The sequence below is a fragment of the Podarcis tiliguerta genome (genome assembly GCF_965153285.1).
Source record: "Podarcis tiliguerta genome assembly, chromosome: 4".
Classification (NCBI taxonomy): domain Eukaryota; kingdom Metazoa; phylum Chordata; class Lepidosauria; order Squamata; family Lacertidae; genus Podarcis; species Podarcis tiliguerta.
The window spans coordinates 23643088-23663009 of NC_139537.1; the positions used below are offsets into that span (position 1 = coordinate 23643088).

Consider the following 19922-nt stretch of genomic DNA (forward strand, 5'->3'; position numbering starts at 1 on the left):
AATCACAACCCAGAACTGTGGGAGTGGAGTCATCTGCAATTTTGTGGGCTTTATCATAAAACCAAGAGCCCAATGACCTTTTGTTGGCATTAGCAAATTCTTAATGACTAAGGGGTTTTGTACTTATTTAGATCAACCATGTACTGCAATAATCCGCAACTGTATCTTAAGTATTACTGGACATGTCTGCAAATAAGCATATTGGAAAGTTCCGGGGGCTGAATAAATGTGAGCATTAGGAAATAAATTGGGGGTTACTAATGCAACGAAACATCTACTGCAGTAAGAGACCTACAACTGCAGCTGCTTCTGCAGTGCTGGCAGGAAAATGCCAATGACTCAGCAACCACATTTAGATGTGAAACAATGTCCTGCTATTATGGAACTTTTTTGTACTACAATAAACAGTGCATACATTTCAGTCATTTATATCCAAACCTAGTTCTCTAATGGCTTTTATTGCCACTATTTTTAAATTTCATACTCATAGCAGCAGAAGACTTTCATGATGATTCAAGTTACTATTTGAATCACAAAGTACCTACAGTATGGTCAATATGTGATAGAAGTGGCTACATGCATCCTCTAGATTCAGAGGCACCAAATGCCAATAGCCATTGGTAGCAGGAGAGGGGAAGGGCCATAGCCCAGTAGAGAGCATCTGCCTGGCATGCTCAAAGCCCCAAATTCAAACTCTGGAAAGCTACTGGAAGCCAGTGGAGACAGTACTGAGCTGCATGAGCCAGTGGTTTAACACAGTGTAAGGCAGTTTCTAGCCTTTCCATGCTCTTGCCTATACAGCGGTACCTCTGGTTAAGTACTTAATTCATTCCGGAGATCTGTTCTTAACCTGAAACTGTTCTTAACCTGAAGCACCACTTTAGCTAATGGGGTCTCCTGCTGCCGCCGCGCCACCGGAACATGATTTCTGTTCTCATCCTGAAGCAAAGTTCTTAACCCAAGGTACTATTTCTGGGTTAGCACAGTCTGTAACCTGAAGCATATGTAACCCGAGGTACCACTGTATGCCTTGTTTGTCGGGCTGCTGTATTTGTTATTGACCTCATGTAAGCCACTCTGGGAGCCTTTTCAGCTGAAGAGCATGGTAAAAATACTTTAAATAAATAATCACTCAGAACATTTGCTGTCAATGCAAGCAATCTTGGCAGTCCCTAGATGCATGCTTAACTCACATAGCATGGCAACCCTACCCGGCATATGTAGGTCAGCAATATAAACTTCTACTCCTTAGAACATTGTTTGAAAAATAGAATTGCCCTGGAGAAGACAGGATTTGGTTATCCACAATTTGGATAAGAAATCTGGGGGGTGGGGGTGGTTCATGGAGACCCTTTGGCCTCCAGATCATAGAATCATAGAATTGTAGAGTTGGAAAGGATCCCAAGGGTCATCTAGTCCAACCCCCTGCAATACAGGAATACCAGCTTAAGCATTAGAGTCACACCTCGGGTTACAAACGCTGTAGGTTGTGCGTTTTCGGGTTGCGGACCATGCCGAACCCAGAAGGTACCAGAACGGGTTACTTCCGGGTTTTGGCACTCACGCATGCGCAGAAGCGCAAAATGATGTCATGTGCAGAAGCGCCGAAGCGCGTCACGTGCAGATGCAGCACTTCAGGCTGCGAACGCTGCAGGTTGCGAACGTCCTCCCGCACAGATCACATTCACAACCAGAGGTATGATTGTATATATGTCAGACTACACTCTCATCATTGCTGACCATTGGCCATGCTGGCTGGGGCTGACAGCATTTGGAGTCCAATAACATACAGAGAGGACCACAGGTTCCTCATCTCTGCCCTAGATTCCAGGGAAGGCAGAAGAAATCTGGTGCCCTTCATTTCTAGTACATTCACAGGACACTATAAATTTATTTATTTATTCTGACTTGTAGTTGAAGCTTGTTTACCAGTGTAACTCTTACAAAGCAATTGTCATACCACAATAAAATGTCAAGTTGCAGAAAATAGCCTACACTTAAGCACACACAGCAACGAGCTACTAGAATACAAACAAAATTATGAAAATATCAAAACAACTACTGCACTACCTCCCAAAACAATTTTAGAGGCTAACAGATTGGCTTGCATTTTGTTCTGGGTAAATATAATATATCTCAACAACAGCTTACACGCCCATGGTTTTGTCTCTGAGATCAAGTGGCATGAAGGTCTTCCGAATGTGAAGTATTAATAGAAGACTTTTCCTTTGCATAGGAGGTTATCCACCTAAGCTGCTCTGACTGGCAACAACTCTCCAGGCTCTCAGACACAGGTTTCTCACATTACCTGCTAAGTCATTTAACTGGAGGTGCTGCCTGGGCATTGAACTTTGAAACTGCCTGCATGCAATACTGTATATGTGCTCTACCACTGAGCTACAGTACCTACAGTTTGGGGGTCTTCCAACAGCTTTTGATATCAGCTTTTTTGAAAGAGCCAATGCCATCAGCTTTGGGGTTATTCTTGTATGTGAAGCCACTGGATGTTTTTATTTGACTTTATGCTTACTTAAAATTTGATGTATATTAATAAACTCTTAATTGTTGATCATTCTTTTGTTGTGATGTTACAGTGATAGTATACTTTTTATTACATTGCATTCTTATACTATACCAGACTATTTTTTTTGTTTTTTAATGTGAACTGCTTTTAGCACAGATGTATTTGTGGAAAATGTGATATATAAATAAATTGACACTGAAATCAAACCCGAGTGCAGAAATGACAGCTGAAGTCTCATTCAGAACTGAAACGCTTTTACATGTTTGACGTGGGATTAGTATAAGAATTCATGGTTTCCCTAGTCAGGTATTCATTTGTGTGTGTGTTTTTAAAAAATGTTGTCTTGGGGCTTGAGCCAATATCTGGTTTAATATCTCACAGTGGCTATTAATTTATTATTGCAGCTAGCATTTTTGCAGCTGCCAAAACTTACTACCCCTGTGCAGATTCTTCACGGACGGGTGTCATGGACATGCCTGTGATCTAATAGAACTATCAATAGATCTGTTGAATCACAAAAATGCAATGCAACAATTCCAGGACTGAAGCTCTGAAGATTCAGAAAACAGCATGTGGGCCTGAAGCAGGAGGAAGGCCTTCCATTGGCTGGGAGAAAAGATCTTTCCACAGATCCCAATTCCTCCCCCTTGCTCCAACATCTGTGTCCCATGAATTCCAACCTCTGTGGCCAGCTTCTATTTCAGTCTGTGACCAAGGACTAAACCATGCTAAGGGGGAGATCCTCAATTAGTCTATTTGTTGTTGTTTTTAAATGACAGGCAACCATGTCAGTTTGATCAGAGAAGCTGTGCTGGGGGAGATGTTTGACCCTTTTCCCCAGGCCATATTTTCTGAATGAACACCCCCTCCTGCCTGCTACTCTTTGCTCTAGGAGGAGAAAAGTAGGTTAAGCACAACAATTCTTTTCAAAGTGGCAGACTACTACACCTCTGTTTTAGTAACAAAGAAAATGCTGGGAGATATGCCCACAGAAGTCCGGTGCAATATGCAGTTTGGTCCCAAGAAGAACAAAACATCCAAGGTATACATATCTGTCAGGGGTTCAGGAGCAGAGGCACAGGAGAGGGAGGAAATGGAGAGCGAAGGGGAGGAGTCCGAAGGAAATGTCAGCGATGACAGCGGTCCGAGGTCTCTGAGTCTTTCCAGTGAATCAGAGGATTCACAAAAAGGGGCTCCCATGGTCAGGGCAAGGGGAGTGCCCAGGGGTGCACTTCAGGGAGAAGGGGCCAGAGGGGACTCAGAGAGCAGCAGTTGGAAATCCGGACCAGCGTCCACACCAGAGTGCAGTAGGGGGGAGGAGTCCCAGGCATCGGGATCAGGCGGCGCGCTACCAGCGGGAGAACATGAGGCAGGATTGACCACGCCTCCGTCAGGGAGCGAGGAAACGTTTAAGAGGAAGGTTAAACGCGCGCGCGCACCAAGTTCAAATGTACAGAAGGGCGGCACAGCTGGCAGCCCGGGTAGGGAGCCAAGTCCTAAAGCCCGCCGAAGAGAGCGGGAGGAGTCAGGGGGGTCAACGTCTGCGTCGGAGGAGTCCAGGAGGGAGGAGACCCCGGGGGGCAGCAGGACCCAGAGGAGAAAGGAGAGAAGGAAGAGGTGGAGTAAGATTAGAGTCTTAAACTGGTGTACAGGGGGCGGGGATTCAGATGGAGCTTCGCCGGTCTAGACCCTAGACGTAGAGCTGGGGCGCTGAGGCTTGGAAATGGAAACTATACTTCAATAAAGACTTTGATACATTACTACCGGCTAGCGTTGGTCCTCTGTGAGCTGGGACCAGGAGCCAGCTCTGACAATATCCTTTCTCTGACCTTGTGACAGTAACAAAACATTCACATTGTTTTATGTATTGCAATTTCTACTATTCATTCTGAATTCCAGATACAGTGGTACCTCGGGTTACATACACTTCAGGTTACATACGCTTCAGGTTACACACTCCGCTAACCCAGAAATATTACTCAGATTAAGAACTTTGATTCAGGATGAGAACAGAAATCATGCTCCGGCAGCGCAGCAGGAGGCCCCATTAGCTAAAGTGGTGCTTCGGGTTAAGAACAGTTTGAGATTAAGAACAGACCTCCGGAACGAATTATGTTCTTAACCCGAAGTACCACTGTATACCCTGTTTTCTGGTTGTCAGTTTAGAAGGTGGGTGAGCAGCACATGGATCTAAAGCTTTTATCATTGAAAGCCTTCCAAATAAAACCACAAAACTAGTTAAGTAGTCCCCCACTAAATATTTAAATAAGATAAAATAAGCACTTTAATGTTATATCAATCTTTTATAAAACTAAGGAGCTAGCTAATGCTTTCCAAAGGTTGTGCTCACCCAAGGTCAGCTATTTCCCCCCACTGCCCCCCACCCACATATTGATTTATCCATTTTTGTTACATGCATTAAATTAAGGGGGGGAGTTTACTGCGATCAGCAATGTGAAAGGGATGGAGCTATTTATGATGCAAAAATAACAGCAGCAGGAATGATATCATTTCTGATGCATGTTATGTGAAAACGAAATGTGTCATCCCATCAGTGGTATGAAAACAATTGAATATTTGGAGTGAAACAGAAACCATGGATTAACATTCAGCTGTCTCCTCAAATTTGAGAATCCTTAAAGACCCTGAATCAGGGGGGATATTTATAATGTATTAAGCTCTTGGGCAAGGCAATTAAATCCTTGCTGGCAGTGGCGGGGGTGGGTGGGTTGTGCAGTAGAACTGGGCCAATCACAGCAAAACAGACTAGAGACAGGGGCTTGAAATCAATGGTGTTTTAAATTGGATTAATGTCATCACAGAAGTGGTTGCCTGGAAATGTTTGCAGGTTCTTTTACTGCCCTCTTTCTGATCGCCAACCTCAAGTTGAAATATTTGCATAGGCAACACACGGGCCTTTTTGATTAAGTTTAAAAAAATGCTGTGCAGCAACACTGGTCAAGGAGCAGTGTGCACACTACACCAGCAATGCTGGTGTAAACGTAATAAGCATTGAGAGAAATAATAGCACAACCCTAGAGTGAAGTCAAGGAAGGCCATCTATGTTTGTCAGGCTGCAACAAGTAAAAAGGTAAAGGGGCCCCTGACCATTAGGTCCAGTCGTGACCGACTGGGGTTGCGGCGCTCATCTCGCTTTATTGGCCAAGGGAGCCGGCGTACAGCTTCCGGGTCATGTGGCCAGCATGACTAAGCCGCTTCTGGCGAACCAGAGCAGCACACAGAAATGCCGTTTACCTTCCTGCCGGAGCAGTACCTATTTATCTACTTGCACTTTGAGGTGCTTTCGAACTGCTAGGTTGGCAGGAGCAGGGACCAAGCAACGGGAGCTCACCCCGTCGCGAGGATTCGAACCACCAACCTTCTGATCGGCAAGTCCTAGGCTCTGTGGTTTAACCCACAGTGCCACCCGCGTCCCTTTTTGCTGCAACAAGTAGTCAGGGCCTAATTTGAGCACCACAATTGGGACTGAAATGAATCTTGTAGAAATCGAAGCAGTTCTTCCAAAATGGCCATTTGACTTGAAAACATTTGACAAGAAAGCACCCCTTTTGTGAAGAGTTGGTATCCCAGATTACACAAACTTTCGAAACAACCCTGTGGGGGCCAACTAGGAAACCCTGGGAGGCTGAGTTGCCTGTAGTTCTGCAGTCTCCATACCAACAATCACTTGATTTCTTACCTGCCCTTCATCACTGAGATCTATCCCAGCCTGCATCTGTATTGCAACAGTTTTTAGATGCTTTAATTGCTTTATCACTTGTGTGTTTGTCACCTTGGGCTTCTTTGGCATATCCTTTGGGCAGAATATAATAATAATAATAATAATAATAATAATAATAATAATAATAAAAATAATAATAGTCCCAGAGCAGGTTATATAAATATAAAAATACGATATTAAAACCTGTTTAAACAATTTACTGTCAAGAGAGTAAGATTAGAACTGACTCATGATTAGACCTGTTGAAACCAATGAGAAATTATTAATGGATTCAACCCTGCATGCTTAGAACTAATAGCCCAGCTGTGAGTGCTTAGAACAGTTATACCAACTATGCATCAATATGTCAAAAATGCGACATTTACCCTAGTTTTTTAGGCTAGCGTGCAATGTTTAGGATCGTGATGTAGATTCATTGTCTTTTTAGGGAGGCATACATTCTGATCAATACTCAAGCGAGATATGGAAGCTAAAACCCACTGGATAGCTCAGTTGGCTTGAGCATGGTGCTGATAACACCAAGGTTGCAGGTTCAATCCCCGTATGGGACAGCTGCATATTCCTGCATCAATGTTTAGATGATGATATATCACAATGTTGAAAATCAGATATTGCCCAGCCCTACTCATATTGCAGCTGTACCTTGAGATCAGAGGGTGCATACATTTACTCACTCACATATACTCCCAAACCACGGATTTGCCCTGGTTTACAATCCTGGGTTGCAGGGCAAGTGCAAAACCATAGTTTGGTGTTTTGAGTGTAATGGGAAATTGTAATTTCTCACAAACAAGGAAGTAACTAACTAAGCAAAGTGCAAAAGGTCGGGAAGAGGGATAAAAGGGGAAAGTGCCAGTGCAGAAGCACAGGCCCAGGGTTTGTCTCCATGGTACCAAACCATAGTTTGACGTTACATGCAAACCAATCCTGTGTGTGTGTGTGTGTGTGTGTGTGTGTGTGTGTTCACATCTGCCCCATTTTCTTCCCATGGAAAACAAGGAGAAGGATCCGATAATGCTCACAAGTCTACTTTTATCGGGAAGTTTTACATTAGTTATTTACCTGAGGCTGTCATTGTTCTTCATGCTTTCTGTGGCCATGATATCTTCCCACTAGGAATACAAAGCAGACATAGATGCAGCTGTTTCCTTTTTTCCTTCTGTGACTGTACATCAGTCTCTCATCTCAAAAAAAAGAGAGCTTTGACTGATCATGTGGAACATTTCACTAATTTCTTAAGCCTTTCGACCCAAAACTGCGCTGTAGTTTCCCCTTGTCGCTCCTTCTTCAGCTTCCTTCAAATCTTTCTCTGTGAGTAACTCTTCAGAGGGCTTGGCTTTCTTGCATTCATCTACAGATTAAGCAGAGTGGTGCTGTGCCAGGAGCATTATATGGATTTGTTCCACAGCTTGAAGGAACGTCACATCATTCTCTCTCTTACAGTAGGTGAACTTTATCTCTTGCTGATAGTAAGTGAGAATGTGGAAGCTGTTACTTTCTTATTTTCTGGGATCCAAATGTTTGCACCCAAGTATGCCCTGTTTCCTCCTCTGGATTCGCTAATGGCCATGTCTTAACATTAGATCTGTGCTCCTGATGGATAAAAAAGAAAACGAGTATGTCAGAAGATTGGCATGAAATGCAGATTGAAACTACCTCTGAAGGGTATGGAAATGTCATTTCCTCTGAAGACATCACTGCAGTTTCTGGCTATTATGAGTCATGCTTCTAATTATAAATTCCTCCGCGCAGTATTGTGCTTGTAAGCACAGGGAGAGCAAGAAAAAAAGTTAAGGACTATTCTTTACCTTTTACGGTGCAATCTCAGGAAAAATGCAAGTATCCACTTTCTGTAGAAGACATTATGTATTAGTTAAAAGCTAGAGATCTACTTTCTTCTTGTCCCAGGTGATGTACTATTTAACCCTTGCTAACATTCTGTCGCATGGGGGAAAGATCATTTGAGCATATCAGAGAAGGAATATTTTTTACTTACAGGGAGAAAAACTGCTTGCGGGTATATGGTCTGATCTGATCACAGAAGAATGTAGAAAATGGGGTCTTCCGCTGGGTTCTTTGTAACTTATTGACTTAGAAATGAGCAACAGGAAGGCCAAGTTGCTCACTCTATTTATTCAGGGTGGTAAAAACAAAAAGGGATTGTGAAGCGCTCAAATGGGAGCTTTAAAGGGGGCTAAGTGAGCTTCTTATAGGTATTTAGTTATAGGGGCAGGGATGCCTGTAGTATCATCCAAGAGGGCCATTCATATGTTGTTCGGTCCAATTGATTTAAGTGGAAATTACATTAACGTCAGCATGTTTAGGAATATAGCTTTACTTGGGAAAGTGCAATATGTTCAAAACCTTTCCATTGAAATATAAAGATTTCACATTACAAGCATTAGCCAAACATTAATTCAGGACATTTTTCTTAAGCTAATTTTTGGACAACCATACCTGATAAAATAAATTTGTGTGTAATTCTCCTCAATATGCCACATGCACACACACATTTTATTGTTCGCCCTATGTTTATTTTTGTTTTCGTGCACACACAGAAACTTTTGCACAGAATAACCCAGTGCCAGAGAAATGCAGGGTTGGCTCAAATTCAGCCATAGCAATCTTATTAGAATCAGCAAGAATTAGATAAGAGGATTAGATAACAGGTGTCAGAAATGACATGAAGCAAGTGTGATATTTACTAAGCAGTGTAATCAAACTATATACTATTCAGCCCACTGTTGAGTGATCTCTCTTCCACAATCAAAGCATCTCAGTTCCATTATTCAGTGCCATCAGTTGCAAGTAGTTCGATACACTCAATGCAGCCAGTTCACCCAGAGTTGGTATAGATATAAGGCTAGACCACCAGGCTTGGACACTTCCTTCCCTCTTACCCTTATTTATTTTATTTATTAAATTTATATCCCACCCTTCCTTCCAAATGAGCCCTTGCGTACAGCATTGCACTGCTTCCTTACCGTACCCTTTTGAAGCAAACCACACTTCCCCTAGTTTCTGATCCTGGTTTTTAGTGATAAACATTGTTTGCTGGTTCAGATGAAAGAGCAGACTATGATTGGCTTTAAACTGAGAAGGATTGTTCCATCTGAAGGGGCTGGGAGGAGAAGAGGGAGCATGTAAGCCCAATAATCTAATCAGGTCCATAGTGGCTGGGGCAACCCAGTCAAATCGGCAGCATATAACTAATAAATGATCATGATCATGATGTAAGCCAAGGTTGAGGCTGGGAGACATGTAGCTCCCTCGGGGATTGCAGAGATAAAAAGTATGCTCCCAGTGGTCTTATCAGAAAGGGAGTTTATCACTTGAGAATGAAATGGGCAGTGAGAAAGGAGACCATGTGTGCTACCTCAGTTCCTTGGAGGAATGGTGGAATTAAAAACATATATGCTGGATTAAAAGAGGGGATGGTATAGCAAACTGATGGGGCTGGCAATGTTCTAACATGCGCTTTCCCCAGCCTGAGCAGACCAGGCCTATTTAAGGGACCTGTTGCCTGGAGACAATTTTGCCAAAAGGTTTGATATATACACACTACCTTCAAAAGACTCTTGGGATAAAGAAAAGCCCCACTGGATTGGTCTGAAAAGGGGGAAATGGTGCTGCCGAAACATCAGTGCTCTTTATGTAAAGATAATTGCCTTGACTGCTATTATTCTAAGCAGAAATCACTCATTTTCAGAAACTTTGGATGAAACTACATTGCTCATTAAAACATGTGCCAGCACCCCTGGGTCAGACCAAAGAAACTTCAGACACACGGAGCTGCCAACCGTAATGAGTATTCCATTCATTCATGGGCCGGGGAATCGCATCTCACTGTCTCTCCCTCATAATGATCTGGCTGCCAGCCAACCATCCTTTAGCCCCACTGAAACCCTATTCTTGCATCCAAGACAGCTGACCCAATAATGAGAAGCCAAAAAAAGAAAAGAAGGGAGGAAAGAGTTTATAATGAAATGAAATATAGAATATGAAACATATTTGTTTACCGCAATTTTTCTCTAGATGAATCTGTTTAAAACAAAGAAAAATGATTGAGGAAGAATTGTTCAGATGACAGGAGGAACCAATAAAACATGAGAGGTTTTGCCATGGAATCAAATTGCCTTCCCATCCATAGAAGACAAAAATGTGGAATCTGTTCGTGTTTTAGTTCGGTATTAGATCTGTATTAGGCTTGAATCCAAGTAAGCTTCTGAGCATCCTCTGAACTGAGTTCCACTTATAGGGCAGCAGAAAGGGGAGGTAACTTTCACTGAATTCCCCACTCAGTCCCTCTGCTAATCTGCTATGAATTACTGTGAGGACATTCTGGATCAGCATGGCAAATGGGGCTAGGGACTTAGGGGGCAGGAAGAATGGGCAAAAATTGCCTTTCCTCCTGATGGCAGGATCTTCTTTGTAAGCACTCACGCTGTTGGTGAGTTCCTCCCTCCTACAAAAGCACAATGAGCTTGATAGCATACATCCAAATATACGTTTGCATTTATGCACACCTCCATTGTTTTGCTTCAGCATGGTAGAATAAAAGGGAACTCTGAGAAGGTGTTGTAGCCAAGTCCTCAGAACATGAAGCAGCTGACATTCGTTTCTGCGAAAACAAAGTAGCAGGCGGAGTTGGTGGTTCATGAGTGTAATGGCACATTTTCACTATTAAAACTATTTTTTAAAAGGCTTTGCTGGCAATGGTGTCATCAGGGCAGGGCTTTGGAGCAGAAGTCTAGAGCCTCACTCAGCAGAATGAACAGAGCAGCCCTCAAGCATAGCAGTACTGGTCTGCCACATTTCAAAGTATGTAAAGGAAAAGTAATGCAGATTATCATCTGAAGAGGGGATCACCTAAAATGCTATTAAGTCTGGTGTAAAATTACCTAACTATACCATTATACTGTGAAATGAGACAAAAGCCAGGATGGTGGACCAAATGAGTCATCCGTCTAGACCAGTTGTAGAAAGATGCACCCATCATTAGTGAGGCTCGCTTTTTCTTAACTGTCAGAAACTAGAAATGGGAAGATTCATTACATTTATATTGTAATTTTCTGTAGTGGGTCACATGGGAAATTGCATATGTGCATCTACACTATTTCTGCTTTGGGGGGCTTGCTCACTTGCCAGATGAAATATATTGCAAGATATGGTCCTAAATTTTTCAAACTGCCATGAAGAAACAGAGTCACACCACAGTTCAAGATGCCCGGTTGCAAGTTGCAAATATTTTGTAAGCATTACCATAGGCTTGTAATCACAAAACTAAGTAGAACTCAGGAAAGAATTCATTATTAATAAACCACAGGTCTTTTCAGCCAAACGGGGCCCAGAAAATTCCCAGCTGTATACCATTTGCTGACATAAGAAGAATGGCATGAAAGCCCACTCCCCCCCAAAAACACGACCACATGTAGCTACATGGTGTACATATTTAGCCAGGAAATTTAGCTGAGTGACTCTCGCCTTTTGATGTATGAATTCCACATGGCATCTGAAACTTGTACTATGCTGAAAATGTGTCTCTAGCAATATTGGAGATTAGGGCCACAACTTTGCTGCATGCCACAGATGCATTTTTAAAAGAGACACGACCACCCCTCAAAGATTAGAATGTTCAATTGCTTGTCTTGTGTGATTAAACACCATTCCAAGAATGGCAGGTCGCATGTGCTGAAAGCCGATATTAATGACAGCAACTGAATCTTTGTGGGATTTTAAAAGAAAAGTCTTTAAAGAAACTCGGTGTACAATTGGGCCATATTTTTGAAAGTTTTCTTTCCCCCAGAAAAATATTTTTAGTTCTGCAGTGTGTGCTATTCATACTTGAGCAGAGCTGAAATTTCTCAGAATACATTTTTAATAATAAATTGTCTTTGATTTTTCTCTCCGTTACCCTAAAAAGGCCACTTCTCAGAATTTTCTTTAAATATACAACAACATTTTTTCATGGGCGGTGACTGATATTTCATACATAGAATACTGCAAAACTATGCCTAGGTTCCATCCACTACAATCCTGAAGTTAAATCTTGTGCTAATATTTGATTAAGTATGGATCCTTTATTCTTTTTTCAAAAGTATTTTCTTGCACTACAGAATTTTAACCCTAGGAATTTTAGTATTCCAAATCAACTCCTCAATATGCTACTGAATCTAGTTCAGCTTTGACATTGTCAAGAGATAGAAAGATAGAAATTAACAGAATCCAAAACACAACTACAGCTTTCAGTAAGATCTGCATTTTTACTGCAGCTATCCACCCCATTCAGGAAAGCTGCACATCTTCAGACAAAGCGTTCCAGGACTAGTTCCAACCTTTTAATCAACAATTTAGAATAATTTGTAATAAGGGATCATAACCTCTGAACAGGCCTATAGAGAGCTTTGTATAACCGTTTCATTAGCCCTTTTAAATGTGGAAATAATAATAAAAGCAAACATCTGGACACACTTTACCCTTCAGGCCAAGGGGTGTGTACATGTAACTGTTATGGGTGTTGAATTAAAACAGTAGGCAGACACAGGGCAAATGTAGAGCTGGGGGGACAGTCTAGACAGTGTTTTAATTAGAAAAGGTAAAAAAGGTAAAGGACCCCTGGACGATTAAGTCCAGTCAAATTCAACTATGGGGTGCAGAACTGGGGTATTTGTCTCCAGACAGCTTTTCTGGGTCATGTGGCCAGCATGACTAAACAGCTTCTGGCACATGAAACACTGTGACAAGTGCCAGAGCACACAGAAATACCGTTTACCTTCCCGCCACAGTGATACCTATTTATCTATTCGCGCTGGTATGCTTTCGAACTGCTAGGTTGGCAGGAGCTGGGACAAAGCAACGGGAGCTCACCCCACCACACGGATTCAAATTGCCAAACTTAGAATCGGAAAGCCCAAGGGGTTTGATGGTTAGGCCACAGCGCCACCCACGTACCATTAGTTTGTGCCAGAAAGGAATGTCTTGTACATTTATATTTTTTCATGTGTTAGGAAGGAAGGGGGAAATATACAGCAGTATTTCAGATATACAGAGTATTTTCTTGCATTTTATGGTTTGGACACAGCAGAAATGCAGAATTCAACCAGATTATACTTTCTAGCACTATGTACTGTTCATAATTACATCACCGCCATCTACAATTCCTTTGTTGCATTTACTTGTAGATTTAGATTATCAATCAACACAGTTAATAACTTGGTGCAGCTAACATCCCTCATAACCTTATTTTGTTTCAGCTTTGGCCAAGGGTGAGATACCCAGTGTTTTTGACACCATCCAGAATTTATGCATTCATTAATACAGGTTACAACAGGGGTCCCCAACATTTTCAGGCTTGTGGGTATTTTTTTTAGAAATCTAAGATACTGTTGTGGCCACTACAGCATACCCACTTTCCAGAGGAAAAACTGCTCAGACCTCCCCCCCACACCCCAAAAAACAGGGAGACCCTACACACCCCAAAACATATAAAACAAGACAACTCCCTCAAACCCCCCCCCAAAGATAAATAAAAAATAAACCAACCATCCATTTGCCTTTTTAAAAAATAACCAGTTTGGGAATCCTAGTCCAAGTAGCATAGTATACAAAATCAAATTGGTTCAGCACCAACAACAATACCAATAGAATTGTATTTTAAAATGTTGCCTCAGGATACTGTGATCTTGGACGTCATGGTGTGTACACACTGATGCAAGCAAGAAATGGGCAATTTAAATCCAAAATGGGAGCTTCTACCACTCTGGAATATCCTCATCTCATCCTAAGACTATGCAAATAATGAACCCATGGTCCCCCTTACAGCCTAGTCATTTAAGACAAACTGGATACAATCTGGCTCTGCTTTCTGCACCAGCTCCAGATCCTAGAAATACCAGAACCAGCAACAGACAACATTATGTGGGCCTGTTGTGTCTTGTGCCCCACTGGGGGCCTCCTCCTCATTCTCACAGATGCACTAGCCAGCTGCTCCCTCCTAAGGTTACCAGTTCATAGCTCTCTTGCTCACCTTTCAGTGAACTCCGAACCATCAGTTCCAATGAGCTGCTACTACTCATCCATGGGCAACTCAAGCTTACCTTTCCAACTCAATTAGGACGTTGAAACAAGTTTGCCTGTTGTTTTTTTATTGGACGCACTAGATGTTTTGGGATGGTGAAAGCTGCAACCGACAAAATAATTAGAAAAGGGCTAACTTGTCATTATTAACTACTTGGGAAATCACCCAATAGCTTTTGGAACACATGAAGGAATATTTTTATTTTCTTGTGTGCATTTGCGGTTCATTTTGAGCCACTCTATGCATCCGTACCCGAATGTGCAAGCATACATTTAACATGAAAAGATAAAGTTTGAAACATCAAGCAAGTTCGTTCATTTTGCCTACAGTTCAATGTGGAAGAATCTGGATTTTTGTGGCAGCAACTAAAATGATATACAAGCTATGGCTGGCTATAAAGAAGAGATACCAGCTTTCTGGGTTGCTTCCCCAGTAGAGCCATGCAGCATTACTGAGCCATTGCTTTTCTGCAATTACGGTAGCTAGAAGCTGAATAAAAACAATGGTCCCAGGACTCAGCTACATTAGTCAAAAAAATTAGTTTTAAATGTCTTATAAACATGCCACACCAGATGGCGTTGTAGAGCAGAAAACCTTTCTATGTGATCTTACATGGGGTTTTCCCCCCTTTTGTTAAAACAATTTAATTTATGATTTTATAGCGGTTTTCTCTTGTGTGTAGATCCACCCCCCAAAAAACCATTAATATCAAGCTATATTATTCAGTCCTTCCTACAGCCAGTTTCCTTCTATAATGTTTACTCATAAAGTATATTGCATTTAGCAAAGATCCTTTTCAATATTAACTTTAAAAATCCTGTTTCCGGGTTCTGCACATTCTAGTGCTTCCTATGAATCATGGCTGGGAGATTACTGGTGAATACCATTAAATTCCACCCCTTCTCTGTAAAATGACTTCATTGTCAGTTTCTGTTCCCATTGGTGGAGGTAGAGGGTAAGACTGTAATTATTGGTTTCTTTGCAGTTTTTGCTTTGCATTTTTATAGTGAAGTAGTTTTATTTCACTATTTTAAAAGAAAAATTGGGAAAAAAACCATTAAGAAATAAGCTGTTAAAGCTTTCACTACAGCCAATAATCTGGAGGAACAGAAACTGACAATTGATAGGGGGGCAGTTAAGAGTCTCGCCATTCTCCAATAAGCCAACAGTAAGCGATAAAAAACACTTTTAACAGAAACTGAAAAACCAAGAAAGTTTTATTAAAAGCACCAGAGTCCCAAAATACTTTTTCTGCTCATATCATAGAGGCTGCAGCTTTCATTTCAAGAAACAAAAAATCACCACAAGCCAAGTATTTAAAAGTATGGAAGAGCACCATTAGATTTATTCTCCACAAGACATTAGTGACAGTTGCAGAGAAAAAGGGCCACAGAAGCAATCCAGGCAATATAAATGCTGCATAGTAATGAGTTTTATTAAGAAATCTGTAATGACAACAGTTTATATGCTTACTGATATAGTATTCTAGTTTTTGTCATAAAACCCAAACCTCAGTGGATAGCCTTTAACTCATAAGCATTTTTTTTTAGAAAAACAGTCTTCCTCAGCTGCTATTTGGTCTGGAAGGAAAATTCTTATGGGCATCTTATATTTTCATGAGGAATCTCCCCCCTCTTCCCACACAGTGAACCTGATCAAAATCAGGAGCCCCACGGCTGCTATGTGATTTTTAATGTATTATGATGGAACTCTGGTTTTCTGGACTTTAAAGGATTAATGCTTGCCTTCTTGGTTTAATGCAAAAGAAGAAGAGGAGGAGGAGGAGTTTGGATTTGATATCCCGCTTTATCACTACCCAAAGGAGTCTCAAAGTGGCTAACATTCTCCTTTCCCTTCCTCCCCCACAACAAACACTCTGTGAGGTGAGTGGGGCTGAGACTTCAGAGAAGTGTGACTGTCCCAAGGTCACCAAGCAGCTGCAGGTGGAGGAGCAGGGAATCGAACCCGGTTCCCCAGATTACGAGACTACCGCTCTTAACCACTACACCGAACCGAACCAAACTCCATTCACCTCCCTTTGGGAACGTCTGTTGGGCAGCAGCATTATTAGGGCATTAAAAATAAACTCCTGGGAACAATTTGAAGACAAATCTCCAGCAGAGATTCCATTCAACAAATTACAGTGCATATCTCCTTGTGTTTCTCAGCAACTGAATAAATAATTGATTGATAATTGGTTTGTGTGTCCATCAGGTTCTGTAAACTTGTTATCTAAAAAGGTCTGCTTTAAAAGAGTTAAGAATTTGACCCTTATTTCTATATTTGGGGAATCATTTTCCCTCTCTGAAATCTCTCTCTCTCTCTTTCTTTTTGTGGGGGGTGTGTGTGTGTGTGTGTGTGTGTGTACACAGAGAAAGAGTGTGTGCAGCTAAGCCAGTAACCTAAATATGCAATCACAAAGAGGGCAGTTCTGCCTCTATTAATTTGATTCTTAAACAGATTGGCAGCAATCCGGAGCCCTTGGCAGGCAGGCATTTCACATTCTCTTGACAGAGAAACACTCCAAGTGGCTTTGGGTGTCACATGCTAGATGTACCAAGTGTTTGCTTTTCTCATAGGAGAGAGTGAGGAAAACAAATTCAGAACTTTGCACATAGGGCTGAATTGAAATCACTCCTCAATATACAGGTGCAAAAACAGAGGAGCATCATTTTTCAAAAATGCACCATCCAGCTCAGTATTGTTGACACTGGCTGGCAGCATCTCTCCAGGTTTTCATAAAGGGGACATTCCCAGCCCTACCAGGAGGTGCCTAATATTAACTACCTAATATACATGTTTTCAATGCAATTTTCCCAAGTGTATGCATTTTTGCAAAGCAACATTCCTCAATACAGTCATACCTCGGGTTACGAACGCTGCGGGTTGCGCATTTTCGGGTTGCGGACTGCACTGAACCCAGAAGTACCAGAACGGGTTACTTCCGGGTTTCGGCGCTCACGCGTGCGCAGAACCACAAAATGACGTCACATGCATGTGCAGAAGCTCCGAATCGTGTCACGCACATGCGCAGAAGTGGTGCTGTGGGTTGCGAACGCTGCGGCTTACGAACGTACCTCCCACACAGATCACATTTGCAACCCGAGGTATGACTGTACAATGCATTTTTACATGTAATTTTCACTAATCTATGCACACTTTATCCTAGTATAGGTATTTTTGTACACATTCCTTGCCCGAAGAACTACATTGCAAAATTCAGAAACTGTGAAATAGCTAAGTTCACCTTAAACTTTACATATAAAATTACAAATTTACATTTAAAATTTATGTATGCAAAGTTTAAGTACTAAGAGTGATGAATGGGGATTCAGAGAGTCTGAGATGAGGGGATGCTCCCCTTGTTGAATGGTTCCTGGGACATTCAGTGTCCCAGCCCAGTAAAACACACAGATAGACATTATTTCCCGACACTTCCACTCATTAAAAATAAAACGTCTTCTTTGCCATGCCTTGCACAACTCTCTGGCACTGCATAACTTGTCTGAGCTTACTTTCTGCTAAACACTGGAATGGTTCCAGATGCGTTGCCACATTAGTCTGCCACAGCAAACACAAAGAAGGCTCCCATGAAATTTTAAAGATGTAACAGAATTTGCTGTGGCATAGTCCCCAATCAATGTCCTGACCTATTACAATATCACACAGGACACTTTTCACTTATAATCTGCAGTGGGAGCTAAATAGCTCAGGGCAAAACCACAGCAAAGACCTCAGCTCTTCCAAAGGAGGGAATAGAGGAAGAATGAGCAGCAGGACAGGAGCAGTAGATAACTCTGGTTTTTGAAAACGTCCTCTGTAAAAGAAGGTCTACAAGAATCTTATATATCCGGGGTGGGGGTGGGGGGGGAGAAGCGCGGTTAAGGTTTTTGATATAGACATATATTGGAAATAGCCATGGAAAGATCAAATTAGGAAATGGAGAAGCTGACCAGGACCATATTTTATTTAGCAGGGTGGTGGGAACAGGACTTTCCTGTGCACTTCCCAGCCAACAGGCCTGGTATGGGGTGTTTATGCAGAATCCTAGAATGAGGAAACTGCAGTCCGTGGGTAGAAAATACTCCTCTCCAGTGCACTGTGCAGAGGATCATCTGGCTCTTCAGGTCATGTAGTTCTGGTGTCCAGTACGATAGAAGGTTGGGAGACCAACAGTAGGGGGAGCCAGAGCCAATGTAGGGCAGAGCCACCAAGCTCTAGTTCTGTCCCCATCCTCCTCCGTCCTGAATTCTGCAAGGGCGACAGAGACTAAGGAAGAGGATGTTGACAGCTGTGAGAATGCAGGCAGGTGGAGGCTAGCTGAGGGCAGACTGAAGATGGTGGAGCAGTGCCCCATTTGCCCCAATGGATACAGCTCCTATCATTCCTGAGCATTGGTCACACTAGCCGGGGTTAATGGGAATTGGGGCCCAATGACGTCTGGAGGGCTAGAGGTTTCCAATTTAAAACATACCTGTCATACTTCTACAGAAGTTGCATCCTCCCCTTCCCCCCAAGGGACTTTTCAGTCATTTTTCAGAGAAGCGTAAACAACCACCACACTATTCATCCAAGCTTTTTATACTGACTGGTTCTGGTTCTGTCTTATGTTGGAGATCTATACGTTTTATGCCCTTAAACTGTGCTGCTGCTACTTACATTATTGTTATGAGTTTGGGATTGCCAGGCACCCATAATTCCTAGATCTAGTAAGTGTTAGAATTTTACTCAAGGCCTGGAGTGTTAAACTGGGTGACAGACACTGAACCCCTGGATTCAGGAAGTGTTAAAATAGAAGCCAGGATAGTTTCCTGATGAGGTAATCACATGGGGTGAAGAGCCATTAAAGAAACAAAGGAAATGTGATCACCCATTAAGAAAGCTAAGGAGAGGGGGTTCTATGCCAGATGGCAAATGGGTGGGACCCCACCTTGAGCTCCTAGATAGAGGACAAAACCCTGAGTTGAGAGTTGAGAGTTGGCTGTGATGTGACCTTGGGGAAAATTGTTTGTGGGATGGAAAAGGCAGAGAAAGCACAATGTTTGGTTTCTGTTTGAATCCAAGGTTGTGGCTATGAAAGAAAGAAGACCCTCTTAGGATGTTAATGCTGTGAACCCCTCCATCATAGGTTCAGGTTGTATATCCATGGAATCTCACACCACTCAGAGATTGGGGTGGCGAGCAACATAACGTTTAAAGGTATTTACATTTTTAATCTGTACAACACTCTGAAAATCAGGCATAGGCAAACTCCAGCCCTCCAGATGTTTGGAACTACAATTCCCATCATCCCTAGCTAACAGGACCAGTGGTCAGGGATGATGTGAATTGTAGTCCCAAACATCTGGAGGGTCAGAGTTTGACTATGCCTGCTGTAAACCCTAGGATAAAAAAGCAAGAGAATAACTCACAAATTAATCCTCACAGAAATGCTGTGAGGTGGGTTAGTGACAGGCCTAAGTTCAGCCAGCAAATTTTGTGGCTGGGCAGATTTGAACTAGGAACTCCCTGACTGAAGGCCAACCTTGTTGCTAGTATTCATCATAGTGCTTTTCCAGATGTTGAGCCACCACTCCCAT

General features: G+C 42.2%; 1 protein-coding gene across 4 annotated transcripts in view; it reads right to left on the reverse strand.

Annotated features, from left to right (window-relative positions):
• The window catches only part of SACS (sacsin molecular chaperone), a 55909-nt gene that overhangs the window by 32590 nt on the left and 3397 nt on the right, over positions 1-19922 (reverse strand). For 3 of the 4 annotated variants that reach the window (XM_083435937.1, XM_083435935.1, XM_083435940.1), the window contains exon 1: positions 7329-7444. The exons of the other annotated variant lie outside the window; for it this stretch is intronic. In XM_083435937.1, coding sequence (XP_083292063.1) covers positions 7329-7366 — 38 coding nt within the window. In that variant the 5' untranslated portion in view covers positions 7367-7444. Of the gene's footprint in view, positions 1-7328; positions 7445-19922 lie in introns of those variants that run through there. 4 annotated transcript variants of the gene reach the window in all.